At 38.1% G+C, this 17,394-nt stretch overlaps 1 protein-coding gene across 3 annotated transcripts in view; it reads left to right on the top strand.

Moving 5' to 3' along the window:
* The window catches only part of KCNIP4 (potassium voltage-gated channel interacting protein 4), a 1,125,192-nt gene that overhangs the window by 235,764 nt on the left and 872,034 nt on the right, over positions 1 to 17,394 (top strand). The window contains exon 1 of one of the 3 annotated variants that reach the window (XM_013978556.3): positions 2,549 to 2,956. The exons of the other annotated variants lie outside the window; for them this stretch is intronic. Coding sequence (XP_013834010.1) covers positions 2,869 to 2,956 — 88 coding nt within the window. The 5' untranslated portion in view covers positions 2,549 to 2,868. Of the gene's footprint in view, positions 1 to 2,548; positions 2,957 to 17,394 lie in introns of those variants that run through there. 3 annotated transcript variants of the gene reach the window in all.

Below are 17,394 nucleotides of genomic sequence, written 5' to 3'. Positions count from 1 at the left end.
CCTACTCCTTCTGTTTCAGAATGGATCAAGAAATCAACCACCTCTCGTTTCTACTCCAGGCCATTTCCCTTCTAGACCACTGTGGTACTCCTTGTAGTTATTCATTCTTCCATTCTTGCTCCCCTACAATTCATCTTTTACATAGAAGACAGACCGTATAATCTTCCTATCTGCTGGAGTGACTTTCCAGCACACACAGACTAAAACTAAATTCCTTACCCTGACTCCTAAGGCCCTGCACATTGTAGGCTCTGGCTCATAGCCTCCATCTTCCTCTATGAAATCGTCTCCTATGAGTCTCTCCTGACTCTGTGTGCTTCAGTAGCCATACTCTTCTTTCTGTTCCCTGAGGATGCCAAGCTCTTTTCCAGGTTGGGTGTTGTCACAAGCTTTTCATTTCTTTGGCATACTTTTCGCCTCAGTATCTCATGGGTGATGGCTGACTTCTCCTCTATAATTGGTATCCCAGATTAACTCTTTTCTAAGAAATTTTTTCATTGACCATTCAATTTACTTATTTTCTGTTCTGTTAATCTGGTTTCAATAGTCTTCATAGCATTTGTTTATATGTGATGTTTTATTTTTTTGTCTTTTGTCTTTTTAGGGCCACACCCGCAGCATATGGAGGTTCCCAGGCTAGGGGTCTAATTGGAGCTATTGCTGCTGGCCTATACCAGAGCCACAGCAATGCCAGATCTGAGCCACATCTGCAACTTACACCACAGCTCACAGCAGTGCTAGATCCTTAACCCACTGAACGAGGCCAGGGATTGAACCTCATGGTTCTTAGATTTATTTCCACTGTGCCACTACAGGAACTCCTATGTGTGATATTTTCTTATTTAGTCTTCATCAGTTTATTGTTTTCTAACCTAAGGTATAAGTTCTGTGAATGCAGAGGCTTTTGCCTTTCTTACTGTCACATGTCCAGCACCTAGAACCAGGCATGGAACATGACAAGTGCTCAGTGTTTAATTTCTGCATAAGTGAGTAGAAGTGCTGTGCTTAATGTCACCTATACAATAACTTATTTCTCTTTCCAACAAACAAAAGGTCCTGCTACCCATTTTACAGATAAGAAAGTGGGGCTTTCAAATGATTAGTCCTGACTATAGAACTATGCTAGCATATTTCTTCTACCTATTTCACACTTAGGGATACCATTACTCATGGCAAATGCATGTGAGAAAAAACTTTAAGAGAGCATATTGCTAACCTTTGTGTATCAACCTGCTTTTAATCTCAGATGCTAAATTTCTGAAAGTTCCTGGAAAGCTTACTTCAATATTCCACTCGGATGATTATATACCTTTGAGTCTGAGGGAATGCGAGAGAATTATAGAAGAGAGTGAGTTACTGCTAAATCGGTTTATGTCTGTGATTCCAAGAGTGCTTCTTTCTTTATTGTCAAAGAACATCATTTCATGTATAGTATTGTTGGTAAATATTAGTTCTACCTAGAATTGTCAGAACAGCCAGAACAACAGTCAGGAAAACAAAAAGACCTATCTAGTTATTTAAAGTATGGAGGAGAGACATCCATATACACTAAATCTCAAGGAGATAACATGTATACATATACACAAAACAAGCAAAAATAAATAAATAAATGCTCTGGGGTATGAATTAGAATGTAGACGAGTTCCAAAAACTGCCCGAGGTACTCAAGAATAAAACAAGCAAACAAACCAAAAACCACCAAAGACCAAAAAACTGCACCTTCAGAGAAGGCAAGCCTCTAGTTTTCTAGGTTTCATAGCAACTGCCTATCACTCTAACACTGTCTGTAATAGAAAAGTACTTGTGAATATTGCAAACTCTTGTAATTTTTCACTATTAAAATGAGTCAGCTGGTAAGGAGCTAGCAAGTCACATTTTGCCTTTTAGAAATATGAAGAAACTGAGGCAGTCTTTCTCTTAGGATAATGCAGTCAGTTAGCCTTTGGAGCTCTGTTGCCTGGAGGCAAAGTAGAGGGGCTTAAGAGTTGTGGTTTCCAGGCGACTGTATTTTAAAGGAGACAATGATTTTTTTTTTTTTTTTTTTTTTTTTTTGCCTTCTTTCCAAATCCCTGAGCCTGGGCAGTGCAAAAAAACACAGCCAAATTTAGGTAACAGCTTATTTTCCACCTCTGTGCCCATGAAGCAGAATATATGATCTGTGACTAAAGAGTGTTGTCTCTTATTTGGTGGTAAATCTTCAACTCTGTTGAGAATCAGGGTCAGCTTCTCAAAAGAGCCTTTTCCCCATCTAGGCTTTCTGAATCTGACTAACACTGTTTTAGGGAATTGTCTTCTGTCTGACCTTGAATAGCATGCTTTCCCTCTTGCCTTTTGGGTGGGGGGCTGGGGGGGAGATTATTTTGGACCCTGAAATCCCTCCCCGGCAGACCTGATTGCATTAGCAGGCTCCTTTTATGGCTCTCCAAAGGGCTTCAGCCCCAGTGACCTGTCCTCTGTCCCCTCACCTGCTTACATGCTGATTCATTGATGAGCTGGCATCGCAGGCCCCGCCTCCCTCTGAATGGTCTGTGAGGTTGCGGTCGCTCCTGGAGAGGGGGTGCTGAGCTGAGCCACAGTGGGTTACTACAAGTGTGAACCAGCAGCCTATCGGTTGCCACAGAAGGACTTGGTGACCACACAGAGAAGCAGCCCTTTCTTACCACCCTGTGCCTCTTCTCTCTGTATCTGGTTTCTCTTTAAAGGAATTTCTGATTCAGGCAGTAACAGCTAATTCCACAGGAGTTGTAAGGCAGCCTGTGACATAAACTGAGACAGAAGTTTCCCCTCAGAGACTGTCTTTTTTTTTTTTTTTTTTTAATATTGGCAAAGACTTCTGGCTCTCCTCAGAGGAATACCTTGTTGCTTAAGATGAGTGGCTGTAGAAAACGGTGTAAACGTGAAATATTGAAATTTGCCCAGTACCTCCTCAGACTGTTAACAGGTTCTCTTCATACAGGTAATGACTATTTTTTTTAATAGAGGCTGGTGGAGCGTGGTGCCAAAGTTGAAATGGAATAGGGAAGACTCACTATTTCTGTGTTGTGTTTATTTTTCATGTTGTCAATAAAATACAGTTGTGAGTGTTTGCTGAGATTCACGTTTCTAAAAATGTGTGCAGTGCAGCTCTAATTTGGGGATAGAACTGGATTCTGTGGATGTATCTTTTATGTCTTTTTGGCAGTGTTGCTGTTGAATGTGCCTCAGTCTAAGGAAGCGGTATCTGCAGAGTAGAAAGATTTTTTTTTTAAATGCATGGTCGTGTGAGGGGTTTTTTCCTCTCTTCTGCCTGCTGCAGTTTGCTGGAAAATCACAAAGCTCTTCTTCCTGCAGGTATTTAGAAATTCTCTAGAACTCTTTGATCATTATAATCCATAGATTATTGCTAGTATTTGATTATAGAGCTTAGCAGTGAAAGAGTTAAGGCCATTTCTTTTGGATTTCTGAATTCCTTGCAAAATGTGAGCACAATGTGAAAAACAGCTAAAGAGTATAATGTCCATGAGAGCTTTGATATTTGTTTCGTTGCAGTAGATTTCAATGTTTAACATGTTGCATGATGGAAATAGAAACTCTATTTAAATCTAAGTGTTGATAGAAAATATTTTTAAGATGTTCCATAATTATGAACTTAAATAGCACTTTTGCTGCCCACGGAATTCCAAGGCAATGCCATCGTGAAGATAGTGACAAGTGAGACCAAAACTGCTTTGACTCTGATAATAGATATTTTTAATGGATCTGCAAACTCCTGAGGAGTAAAGCTTGGTTGATATAATATCATACTATGATTCTGGCCATGAGCAATTATTGTTAGCTTTATTTTTTCAACTTATATGTGTCTTCTTTAATCTAAATCATGAAAAAGAAGAGTTGCTAAAGAAACCTAGACATTGTGATGCAAGGTTGAGAGATGAATTTGAGCAACATTTTCCCTGGGAAATTAACTCTGTATGATGAATAGCAGAACTGAAAACACAGTTATTAACAACCTGATCCGGAAAAACAGTTTTGAGGGAGTAACTGTGAAAATCAAAAGATTTCTGAGAGCATTATTAAGTATTAATAAGTACATTAATAGGATGCTTATCAGATGCTTATCTTTTAGCACTGTAAATTGCGGTGGCTTTTAATGCTTTTCAGAATAATCATTGAGAGTAGGTACCCAACTTTGGTTAACTTTGTGGCTCTTTTGTATTTTTCACCAAGTATTTATACTTCGATACTTCGTCCCAGTGTGACTTTGCTGTAGCATGTCAATTGTGATTAATTATATCAATATGATATTTGCTTTAAACCCTCAGTAAGGATGGTGTGCCACTTATGAAGCTATATCTTACTAGACAATGCTCAATAGGTTATCTTTCATCTTGCTATAAAATTAGAGAAATATTTTATAAAATAAAGCTTTCCATGAGGTTTCCATGGTAGTGTAATTTCCTCTTTGATAAGGCAGTTTTAAGGTCCTACCTGTTTCTTACTGGATTTGGGTGCATTGTTCTACCTTTTTTTTGCATGACCTGTTTTTGTGTAGTTTTCTGAAACTTCTGATTTCAAAGAATTTTATGAAGATGGTAAAGTGTTGTGACGTCATAAACCATAAGCATTGAATCCCAAATGTTGTGGTTGTCTAATGACTGTATGGTAATGTATAACATGAAATTTATGGAAAACTAGTATAGCAGAAATATTTTAAGCCTCATTTAATGCATATTTAGAAATCAATATAGGTAGGATTTCTTCTCTTCTTTCTGAGCCACAAGGAGAAAAAAAAGAACTTTGAGAAATAGGGCAGAATATTATAAGGTAGTAAGATAGATTTATAACCTGGGAAGTATGATTAAAGCAACTTGTTTCTTGCAAAATTCTTTTCTGCTCAGTTTCTAATATTCAGTGTTGTAAAATCCAGCCAGAATCTTTACAACTGCTCAAAATGCAACTTAAAAAAGACAATTTCTGCATTTACTAGATGCTGTGATAATATACACTGTTCATATTGCAGAATCTAATGTAAAATTCATTAGAGCACTTTCAAGTCCCTTAGCTAGTAATTAATGAAGAAGTAGGAAGCAGGGTTGAATTAGTTTTAAAAATTTGCTTTAAGGTTGGATATGCAATCAGTTGCTAATTGTATCCTGAACAATCAGCATATGTCTTTGTAGTTATCAAAAATTTAAAACAATATGAATATTCCTTGGATGACTCTTTGCTTTTATTTCTTATTTTACCCACAACCCCTTTATCTTCACTTTTTCAATTAAAGATGTGATCTAAAGAAATAGTGACTTTGTTTTACATTTGAAAACAGGTTATTTCTGAAATACGTAACCTGTATTGTTGGCACTTTCCTTCCATTTGATATCAAAATGCCCCTGTCTTTACACAAACAGAAAATTTGAAGTGCAAAGAAATTTTCATGGGCACACACTCTCCTTTGATATGTCTTATTAGTGTTATCACACGTCAGAGGAAAGCAGTTTCCTTTTCAGAGAGCTTTTCATATGCTTTGGCAATGCCAAAGATTGCTTATAAATAAATAATTTAAAAGTAGTGATTTTTTTCTAAAATAAGCTTCATATTAGAGAGTGCAAATTCAGTAGTAGATTTGTCCAGATAAAATAAGATGCTTTTACTTTACCATAAGCTTTTTCCATATTTCTATCATGGCAAATCATTTTCCAAAGACTGGATTATACAAACACCTATATTGGCCTTATTTATCATGAACGTATAAGCATTTTTAAAGATTCTTTTGTATACAATAAATCTCAGAAATCCGTATGCAAATGTGAAAAGTTAATGGCTACTGTGTTCAATGTAGTGAGGTGTCCTATAGGATCAGTTATCCTAATTCCTTCTCAAATTGAGACCTGCCTCTCCTTGTACCATATTATATTCAAATCCAGATGGGGGTCAGGTGTATATTTCTGTACATCTAAAGAAATGATGACTTAGGAGAATTCTAATACGACATCAGTAATAAGAGACTTATTCTATGGATTGGCCATTTGTGTACCATAGGAACCCACAGAACACCCTGTCAGATAAATGCTGACCCATTTAAAAGGGTGGGTAATAGTATAGATAATAAGTTTTAAACTTTCTTCTGCATGTGAGATTTAGTATTGAAATGCTTTATGTATTTGGGGGGGGGAGGTTGTTTGGACATGTATCAACTTTCTGCTTCTAGTTTTCTTGAAAAATCAAGACCTGAACACATTTTCCTATTAGCAGGTATTCCAAAAACCTATGTCTGAGGTGGCTATTGCCTGGAGCTTTGTTTCAGGCTTAAGAGTCTGAAAACTACAGGGGCTGCGGAAGTTCACCTCTCCATCTGAAGGAAACAAAAGCAATTCAAAGCAAAGCACTCTGTTAAGCTTTCAATGGCTGTTGAATTAGTGGGTTAAAGTACTTCACGTTTATTAGAATTATATTATTGAAAGTGTGACATAAACATTCATCATTTCATCAAGTAGAGAACTTTAGATTAGAGAGAGAGAGAGCACATCTGTTTCGCAAATTGGCAAACATTTGCTTCCAGCCTTATCATTGAGGAAGGGACTGTGGATCTAACCATTCACTAGGCTAGTGACTGAAAGATCTTTTTTAATGTTGCATTTTTAAAGTGTAAAAGAGAAAATAAAGGATGACGCTTAGCAAAATAAGAGACTTAGGAAAGCCTGTTTCTAGCTACGCACACTTGCTTTTTTCAGGCCCTTTCTTTTCCCCTGCTGATTTCAAATCACAGGATCAGGTTTTTGAGTCCCCTCTGACCTCCTCTTCTACCCCTCATCCCTGCTCCATCTGAACACAGGGCCCACACATCTCATGCAAAGATGTGTTCCTGAAGACCTCACATGATTAAAAATTCACAAAACTCAGGTTTCATCCTGGCAAAAGGTGACAGGTGTTTTTCTTTCCTGGTTCTCCTGGCCCTGACATGAGACAATTGAATAAACAGTTTATTTTCACTTGGCCTGCCACCTCTCAACGTATGCTATTCTTGATTACATTTTTATTTTTTAATTCATTCGAGCCTTGCTGATAAAGGGAGATCATTTTTCTTATAGCACTATGTAACATTTCCATTGTTGAAATGCGCATAATATGCCACCATGTTATGCTCAATTTTCTTGTGCTCCTTCTATTGAAACCTGCCCTCAAGTAAGAAGAAAGCAAAAGAGGATGTTTATTCTTGACTGCCAAGGAACATATGTAATTGTGTTGCCCGCCCAGCAGAGTTTACATTTTCAGTTTTATCGGTAGAATTTTTTTGGCCTCTACTAATGAGTTTGACTTTTCATGCAGAAGTAAAGGGATATTTTGAGGGATTCACCTTCTTTCCTAATCTCAAATTCTGCCATTGCTGCCAGAGCTCATTAGAGGAGCTGTAGGTTTGATGGGCACAACACCCCTATAGGCAGAATACTGGTTGCCCCTTCCGTTTCAGAAGAAAATCTGCATGTGAATGCTTAATAACCTGGTAGTTTATGTTTTTTACTGCATCATTAGTATGTTAGGTAAAACTTGTAGGGCTTAAAGACTCTTCCAAAGAGGAGACTGTTTTGATCATTATGAGAACTTCCAAGTAGTAAGTGATCTGACTTCACAGTCTTAGTCATGTTACATCTTTAAAACTCACTTCTTGACTAATTGACAAGATGCATCATGTGGTCTCAAGAGGAGAGCTAATATTCATTGAAGGAGCTCTGATTTGCCCCTGCTGGCTAAGGTAATCAGACCTTTCTTAGCCAAAACTTCGGCAATTACACATCAGCGCTTCATTTAAATACACTAAGAAATATCGAAGTTTCACAGTTTGGGATAAAGGCTCTTGAGGATATTATGCATTGATTGTAATAAGTATCAGTTATGTTCCTGGCAGGAAAGAGATCTCAGGAAAATGATATAATTCTAAAATAATAGTAAGGATGATGGGAGGCGGTCAACGGTAAGGAAGGGAACAAGGGGTAAGGTGTGCTCGAGTAGCAGCAGGCCACTGAAGGCACAGGGGTGGGGCCCATTTCTGAAGCCTGGATGGGGAAACTGTGTGCAAAGACTGCCTGACAGATGTGGCCATTCATACAGAGACACAGCCAACCCATGGAGACCTGACAGGAAGGGAGCTCTGGGAAAAAAAAAGAAAGAAGAAAGGAAAGGAAGGAAGGGAGAGAGGGAGGGAGGGATGGAGGAAGGAAAGGAGAAGGAAGGAAGAAAGAAAATTACTGACTTCTTCATCCAACCTTCAGACTTTTGCTAGTGCTTCCATTGGCGGACCCCACCCCAGAAGCCAATAGCAAAACTACTCTATGTAGAAGAAATATGCTCATGGCCATACTTATTTTTATATTCACCCACTGACAAGGCTTTCTTTGTTTAAAATTACTAACATTGGTCACGTTGCTTACCTTCAAAAGATATTGAAAGGGGCACAAGCAAGCTAATCATTTCCCTGGGGTAACTTGCAAAGCTCCTGTCAATCTACCACATCTTTCACTATCGTTTATCTTTACTTTGATCGTATGACTTCGGTCCCAAATTCCACTGTGTTTCTTAAACTTCTAAGTGAAATAAACATGCACCCTCTAACAAATGGACTCTGTTTTCTGAGGAGATGTCACTATCATCAGCCCCAGTAAACAACACATGAACACAATGTCATGTTTGCTGTAGAGGTCGGTGGTATTACAGCTCAGGATGATGTGGTTATGGCTTGTGCTTGCTGAGAATGATGAAGGATTTTCTTTCATAAAGTGTATTTTCTCTCCTACCTTCTTTTTCCAGGATTGGGATACACTGTGGGTTGGGATGAAGGGGTTAAGATTTGAGGAGCTGCCCTTTTTCTGTGGAGGATAGCAAAGTCCAGCTGGCCATGATGGAAATCAGCATTGATATATTTTTTTCAGTATATGCCAAAAGAATCGAAAAACAAGTTTTAATGAAGCCTCTGCCTACTCTTGTCCCTTTCTTCTACCTGATAGAGATACTGCAATAACATCAGAATGTCTCAAGATGTTCTTTATGTGGGACCATTGTTTACTTTTTAAAAAGTAAACCCATAGGACTTTCCAGCAGATCAACCTATAATAATAGCTGAGGACGGCCAACCTGCTATTGTTTTCAAAGACAGTGTGTCACAGAGCTGAATGAGTGGCTGGAATAAGGGAGAACTATGCCAAGTGTTGCTTGGAGGAATTGTGAAATAAAATTCATGTTTTATGGCAAGACAAGAAAAAATTTCAACATAAATACATTCTTCTCTGCCCTTTGGCCTCCTCTCTCCCCCCACTGGCCATTGTATATCAATATTATGCATTGACCAGACCTCTCCCATCAGCAGGAATACCTGCTCAACCATAAAGAATAACATTCTCCTAGCATCAGCATGACAACTCCTTAAAAGAAAGCATTCCTTCTTGATCTTATAAGGAGTCTCATGACCCATCAGGATGCCACTTAGATCTGGATTATGTAAACTGTCAATAATATGCCATTCGTTGTGCATCCTTACATATCTGTGCTTTGATTTTTAACCAATGGAAAAGCCCTTAGAGCTTTCTGAGGTGCTTTGCCTGGGTTATAATCTTCAAATTTGACTCGAATGAAACTTTCCAATTCTTTCTTCGATGAACTGATTAAATGTTCATCAACAGAGTAAACTCTTAAAAAAATACATTCTATCATTTGATACCCTTCTTTATGGGTTTCATGTCTGGCTTACTATCTGACTGTTTTTTCCTCTAATGTCTTTTCATCATAGTCTTAATGACTGTAATATAAATATATTGCATTAAAAACAAACAAACAAAAATTCTTAGCATGTGTTCCAGGAGAGCTATCCTCTCTGCTCACCCCACAGCTAAGCTTCTGGAGGGTAACAACACACGTAGGGGAAGACTTAGAAGCCTTGTATTAGATTTCCAGCTCTGTCGTTAATTCTGCCATTGTGAAGTTCATCCAGCTGCTATGGGCTGGACCAACACATCTGTAACATGGGGACATTCCTCTGTACACACCTGTTGCTGGCAAACATTCAACAAATAGGTAATTTTTATCATCATTATTGATCTCGAGGATGTTCTGTTTTGTTTTGTTTTGTTTTTTTAATAAATTTTCCCTAAAGGTAATTGGATACTTAGTCCTTATTATGTTGCCTAGTAATTAGGGATAAATATAAAGTAACCTGTATAAATGACTGCGCTTTAAAAACCCTTTTGCCTTTTATTATGTTAGTTTTCAGTAACTGCACTTGCCATTTATTGATTCAACTAAAAATGTTTAAGTGGTTGTTAAGGGCCGAGCCTTATGTCTTTTGTAAGCTATTTCTTCATGATTCCCACCTGCCCCATGTTACTCTGCTAGTGCAGCGGGTAGATGCTGGCCAGTTAACTCAACAAACCAACATGTGCAAAGATTTCTAAAAGCGGAGGCAGCTGTCTCTTGTGGTTTTTGCCAAGGAGAGGCAAGGAGAATGAGCAACTTAAGTAGGCAGTAAGCCTTTAAAAGATGTTCCTCTGAAAAAATTAGAGGGAGAGAAGCCGATGAGAGGGGAGCCAAACAAGGAAGATGAGAAAGAAGCTGGGAGGGAGAGGATCAGTGGGGTTATTTACAGGGGAAGAAAGTTTTTCTAAAAAGCTCAGTGTGCACACTACCAGATTGTTCTAGAAACTACCAGCAAAGCCCATCAGAAGCTTCTCTTCCTTGTCCAAGGAGTTGCTCCTGTGGCTTACTTGGCAATCAGGTAGTGCTTGTGACGGTCCATCACTTAAGCACGTGTTCAGCCCGTTTTCTCCCCCTCCCGTGGATCTGTCTTCCCTCTGTGATGCACACTGATTTTGTTGCCTTTTGAGCTCTCACAGGACATGTTGTCTATCCTCCTTTGTTCAGCACTTAGGCATCAGTCCTGTATTATTTCACAGATTCAACTGTTAGAGTTGTATTTCAAGTAGACTTGAGTCTTCTAAGTGACTTAAAAATATTTAATTCTCCAGCTCTCCCCTAACTCAGTGTTTACTATATGTCTGTTCAAAAATGTAGATTTGGGGGGAGGCTATTATGACTAAGTAACAGTTTCTTTATCCATGTAATTTAATATGTTCCTTTCTGACTCCTGTTATAGGACTTAAGCTATACCATTTGTGTGTCCTATCAGGAGCCTATCCCAGGTGCCAAACCTAGGATGTGATGGGACTGAAATATGAAATGAGCAATTCCCTTGTGGTGCAGTGGGTTAAGGATCCGGTGTCATCACTGCAGTGGCTTGGATTGTTGCAGTGGCACAGGTTCAACCCCCAAAATTATAAAGCTAGATTTGGCAGAACCCAAACCGTATCTTTGTTTCACTATAGAGTTCTCCCTCCTCAAACTCCAACTCAAACTCACTATGTGACGACTTAAGGTCTCAGCTCAACTATCATCTTATTAAGTCATTTCCTGATCATCCTACTCCAAACAAACCCTCCTATAATGAGATTCTTTTATATCACTGTTTTCAAATTTCTTTTACAGAGAGGGTGACCAAAACTGGAGCACTTTAGAAAGTAAAAGGAGGCAATCTTAGTAATCACAGCAAGAAAGGAGACACAAACCCAGACTGTCCCAGACAAACTGGGATGTATGATCACCTTCTCCATGGAACTGACCGTGATCTAAAATAATTTAGGCTGGGAGTTCCTATTGTGGCTCAGCAAGCTCCCAACCCAACTAGTATCCATGAGGATGTGGCCTCACTCATGGGTTAAGGATCCAGTGTTTCCGTGGCTGTGATGTAGGTTGGCAGCTGCAGCTCCTATTTGATCCCTAGCCTGGAAACTTCCATATGCTGCAAGTGCAGCCCTAAAAAGCAAAAAAGCAAAAAAAAAGAAAAAAAGATGATTTATAAGGGTCTGTAAACTTGGATGTCAACTGTTTAAGGATCTTGTTTGTTTTGTTCATTACTATAATCTAGTGTCTAGACCACACCTAGTTCATAATAAATGTTTAATAACTAGTCTTTGGATATTTGAGTAAATTGCACACCAGTGTTTTTTGGGGACACAGCTACACTTCTACCTCTGTTTCTCTATGTCTTCCCCAAAGTGGGTAGGATTGTGATTGTTTGCCCGTATCACTCCTTCTGATCTCAGCCACGTCAGCTACTCATTCTAATCTCTGCTGTGGTTCTGCTGCTTTCTTATCTCTGCCCAGTACTTCTTCCCATTATAGAAACTGCTGTCGATAATCCAGAGCCCTGAAAGTCTGAATTCTCTCTAACTGTACACGGAGGAGGTATAAATGCACATTTTAAAACAGGGGTAGGAGCTGTATATATTCTCATTTGTTTCAAAAATCATATATATGAGTGTCCTATGTATGAAGTTCTCTGTATTTGTATTTCTCATTTTTCTACAGTGAACATAGTATATGTATAATGACTGCATTTTAATGTTTTAAAAAATAACAATATAGAAATTTATAGATTCAATCTTTATAGTAAACCTTCTGGAACAAAGAGATGTCACCTTGGATATACTGTAATTATATACATAAGTAAATATAATTGATTATATAATTAATTTTTAATTACAGAATTATATACATAAAATCAGTATTTCAGTTGATCTGTTTTCTAACTTCAGTTTTCTACTCCAGCTTGTGTATAACTCTGAGAAAGTTCAAAGTCCCCCTAGCTCGGTATTATCACCTCTATAATGGGAGGATTTCCACTTTGCAAAGTTACTAGGTTGGGGTAAGAGACTTAAAACCTACCGGATCAGTCATGTTCCTCTTCTGTTCCTTGAGTTACACAGAGCCTGTTTTATTATGGGGTATACATAAAAGAGTTTCCTAACCATTTTAGAATTCCCTGAGCCAAACAAAAGCCAAAAGGTTTCAAAGAACTATGAAGCCAGTTCTATAAAAGGCTTTTATAACTTTAAAGATCAGTTTTATGCTGTGTCTACTAAAGATCCCCAAGGGAAACTATACAGCCAACTTCTGGGCAAATGCCCAAATACATGCAAATGAGCCATTCAGTGATGTTCTCCTAGCCCATCTCCAAGTAAAGGCACAGTCTGTGATCTTGGAAGGTTATGGAGCTTGTTCAAATTCAAAGCAGTGAAAGTGCACAACACAATGACAGTGACAGCAGCAACATCATGTAGATTATATCACTTATATAAATAGTTGTGTTGGAATATTCTATTTAACACAGGTTAAATCTCAATAGACTGCAAACATGTGGTCGGACTTCTTTATTTTCATTTTTTAAAATTTTTTATTGTTTTATTTTATTTGTTTTGTGCTTTTTAGGCCTGCACCCATGGCATATGGAGGTTCCCAGGCTAGGGGTCAAATCGGAGCTACACTTGCCAGCCTATGCCATAGCCACAGCAGCACCAGATCTGAGCCGTATCTGCGACCTACACCACAGCTCACAGCAATGCTGGAACTTCAACCCACTGAGCGAGGCCAGGGATCAAACCCACAACCTCATGGTTCCTGGTTGGATTCCACTGCGCCATCGTGGGAACTCCTGACCTCTTTATTTTCAGAAGAGAATATTGAGGTCGAGGTATTCAAGTGATGTTCCAAGACCAGGAGAGCTGATTAGCCCTGTTACTGGTCCATTACACTACAGTTCCAGAAGGCATTGTTCTCCCAACCTTAGCATTGCGATAAGTGCCTGTGGTGGTATCTTGGCCTGATAGAAATTCTGGTTTTGGCAGCCAAGAAGACCCAAACTTAAATCTTAGTACCATCTCATTTTAGCAGGTGATCTTGGGCAGGTTGACATTCTTCCTGTTTCTGACTTAGAAAAATAAGTGATCCCAATTCAGATTGCCACCAGATACTTTTTTAAAGCCAACATTTTTAAGGACAGAGTTGGGATCAGTACTCATTCAGGTAGTCCTAAGCCTTGTCTTGGATACTGATAAGCCAGTGCAGAGTATAACAAGTAACATCATTCAGTTATTTTGGAGTCCTAAGAAAAGGTCAAAGTGTGTTCAATTTATATCAATTTAAAATTTCTGAAAAGCAAATAGAATATGTAACTCAAAAGATGTCTTTCAAAAATAATAAAATTGAAAATCTGTGTTCTCGAAGGGTTATACTTATGTTTTAATGCTTCCTTATAAAAAAAAATCCTCTTTGAGCTAAAAATGCCACATTACTTGTATGTTACTCCAAGATATATGACAGAGATATTTTTGCTAAAAATTCATGAGTCTGAAGTCCTTACATTTTTAAAAATTTGAAATTTAGTAAAGCCTTTTTTTTCCCCCTCACCAGAGCATAAAATTAATGTTATAACCATCTTGCCTATTTCCTGGGGTATGAAGTATAGTACAATTAAAAAACAACAATGAAAAGTATAAATTGTATACTTCAGAAGTCAGTACTAAGAACCTACTGATTTCTTAAATTCTTTATGAAATATAATGATATGGGAGGTATGCATAAATATTAAAATCCTATCTAATGAAAGTCTATTTAATGTAATCCATTAATTTATGTTTTAAGACTTCAGTTATTACAAATAAGATCAATCTTGGAGAATTATTTATTATAAAATATGAATTTAACTGTATCACCTCTCTAAAGACCTTTACAAATATAGTCAAATTCTGAAGTACTGAGGGTTAGGGCTTTAATATATCAATTTTAAGAGAATTCAATCAATTCATAACTGGGCAGTTAAAATTTAAACATAGCGGTGAGGATAGACTCTTTGAGGAAAGGCATTAGATCAAAATCTTGAAGCAGGAAAGAAAGCCGTGGAAACATGAAGAAATAGGTTCTAGGCAGAGATACCAGCCAGTGCAAAGGCCCTGGGGCAGGGTTGTGTTCAAGGAACAGAAAGCAGATTAGTTAGCTGGAACTGAGCAAAAATCAAAGAATTACTGAAGTAATTGGAGATAAAGGCAGAGAAACAAAAAAGATCAGAGTATATAACTTTTTATGTAGGCCATGGTAAAGACCTGAACATTTGCTCTGGGTGGAACTGAGCAAATTCCAGATTCTGAGCAGGAGTTAAATTCAATCATACTAATTTCTGGCTGCTCTTTTGACATGTAGAGTAGGAGTCAGCAAACAATAGCCCCAGACCAATCAAGCCCATTGCCTGTTTTTGTATGGTCCATTAACTAAGAATTGCTTCTACATTATTAAGTGATTGAAAAAAACATTAAGAGGAAGAATAGGAAGAATAGTATTTCATGACACAGGAAAAGTATACGAAATTGAAATTTAGTATCCAAAAACAAAGTTTTAGGAACTCTTCTTATTCATTGTATACTGGCTGCTTTTGCTTTACAATGGAAGAGAGAAGTCGTTCTAAGGGACCCCTCTAGGACCACAAAGCCTACAGTATTTACCCTTTCATCCTTCCAGGGTCTGACTCTTACTAGAGAGGGTCAAGACAGACAGGTGGAAAGTGGTCAAGGATAGAAACAGAGTGGAGGCTCTGATCAGGATCGTAGCAGTGGAGGCCACGGTAGGCATTGGACAGCATTGTTAGTGAAGCAAAATTGTTTGAGAGAAATGACTGAAAATGTGGATTGGGGAGAGGCTGTAAGGTTCAAATACTTTGCAGTGAAACAGGATATCCTACAGGGCTTTGAACAGAGAGGTACCATCACTGCAGCAATGTTTAAGAAGCCTGATTGGCAGCAGGTGGCTACAGGGACTGACTGCAATGGTAAAGTCAAGAAGTTTCCATGGCCTGGAAGTGGAGAGAGGAAGACAATAAACAGGCAGATTCAGGAGCATGCTGAACACCCTGAGCAGCTTTCCCAGTTTCTGTACCAATAAGGAACCTTCTGTGACAATATAGCAGTTTTCAAACAACTTTAAAAATATCTTGAAGTGCTAGAATACTAGTATTCTAATTATATACCCTTTGAGTTAAAATAGAGTTCTTGAAGTGAGTCAGGCCGGATGCCTTTTACAATTTAGGCTTTTGGATGTATGATACTGAAAATATGAACTCTAAAGAGAAGACTGTCAGTAATCCACCAGTGGCCTGAGGAACTCCCAGTCTGGATTTCCAGCTTATTTGATTAGCATTTATTAGTTAAAGGCAAAAATCTTTAACTTTGTAATTCTGTTTTGTTCTCTTAGCTGCTTTCATAACTTATAGCCTTGACCTTAGTTTTAATGTACTTCTGTAGATACCCATTATCTTTGCGAAGATACCTGAGTCATACATTTTTCCCAATATGTATTTTGGAAGATTGATGAATGGAAAGACATTTAACTCAATTTTTAGGTGTTCCATAAATCATCTTAATGATATATATTCATGGAGAACTTTGCTTCTTCCTTAAAAAGAACCCTTTATTGTTATAGAGTGTGATTGCAATATTCATTATATAACCTTAGCTAGAGTATTTACAGAAATGCTCAGTATTTCATGTACTATGCCCAAAGTTATACAAGTTTGCTTTGTAACATATATTTTCCGACTTAATTGAGCTCCAGGTTTCCAAATGCAAGTGATGATAAGTATGGTTAAAACACAAAACACTCCAAGTATAGGAAGAATAGAGTGGGTTAAAATCTTATACATCTTCTTTAAGAAGGAAAGAGTTACATAGCATAAAGTAGACCTCAAACCCAGAGATGATTTATTCATATATGAAGGAGGACAACATTCCCTAAAGGAATATATTTCTGGTGACAGACTCAGACATAGCTCTATTCTGAATTTGGATGAGTTAAAAGAAGCATGAAATGTCTGTTGCGATGTGGAGAGGAAAGTAGGATCTCCTGTTCATCTAAAAATAATCATTCTCTACCAAAAACAGAGAGGTGGTTGCGTATCCTTGTGAGGATTTCCAAGAGAGGAATCATTTTCTAGACATGATTTGAGGATGACTTATCCAGGCTATGATTTATCTTTGGAAATGCCTCTCTGAAGTATATATGCAGTAATTAGGTTGGAAGCTGATAAAATTCATTGCATATTTTCTGGTTTATCGTTGTTAAAAGGCTTCTGGGAGTTCCCGTCGTGGCGCAGTGGTTAACGAATCCGACTAGGAACCATGAGGTTGCGGGTTCGATCCCTGCCCTTGCTCAGTGGGTTAACGATCCGGCGTTGCCGTGAGCTGTGGTGTAGGTTGCAGATGCGGCTCGGATCCCGCGTTGCTGTGGCTCTGGCGTAGGCCGGTGGCTACAGCTCCGATTCGACCCCTAGCCTCGGAACCTCCATATGCCGCGGGAGCGGCCCAAGAAATAGCGAAAAGACAAAAAAAAAAAAAAAAGGCTTCTTTTTTCTTGTAATTTTTAAAAAATTACTGAAGTATAGTTGATTTACAATGTTGTATTAATTTCTGCTGTATAGCAGAGTGACCCAGTTACACATATATACATATATATTCTTTTTCATATTCTTTTCCATTATGGTTTATCACAAGA

The sequence above is a fragment of the Sus scrofa genome, chromosome 8 (assembly GCF_054392235.1).
Source record: "Sus scrofa isolate SSC_HxYL_T2T_F1_AM1 chromosome 8, Sscrofa_HxYL_maternal_Yorkshire_Landrace_v2.0, whole genome shotgun sequence".
Taxonomy (NCBI): domain Eukaryota; kingdom Metazoa; phylum Chordata; class Mammalia; order Artiodactyla; family Suidae; genus Sus; species Sus scrofa.
Note: the sequence above shows the minus strand (reverse complement) of the source record. Positions and strands in the feature narration are given on the sequence as shown.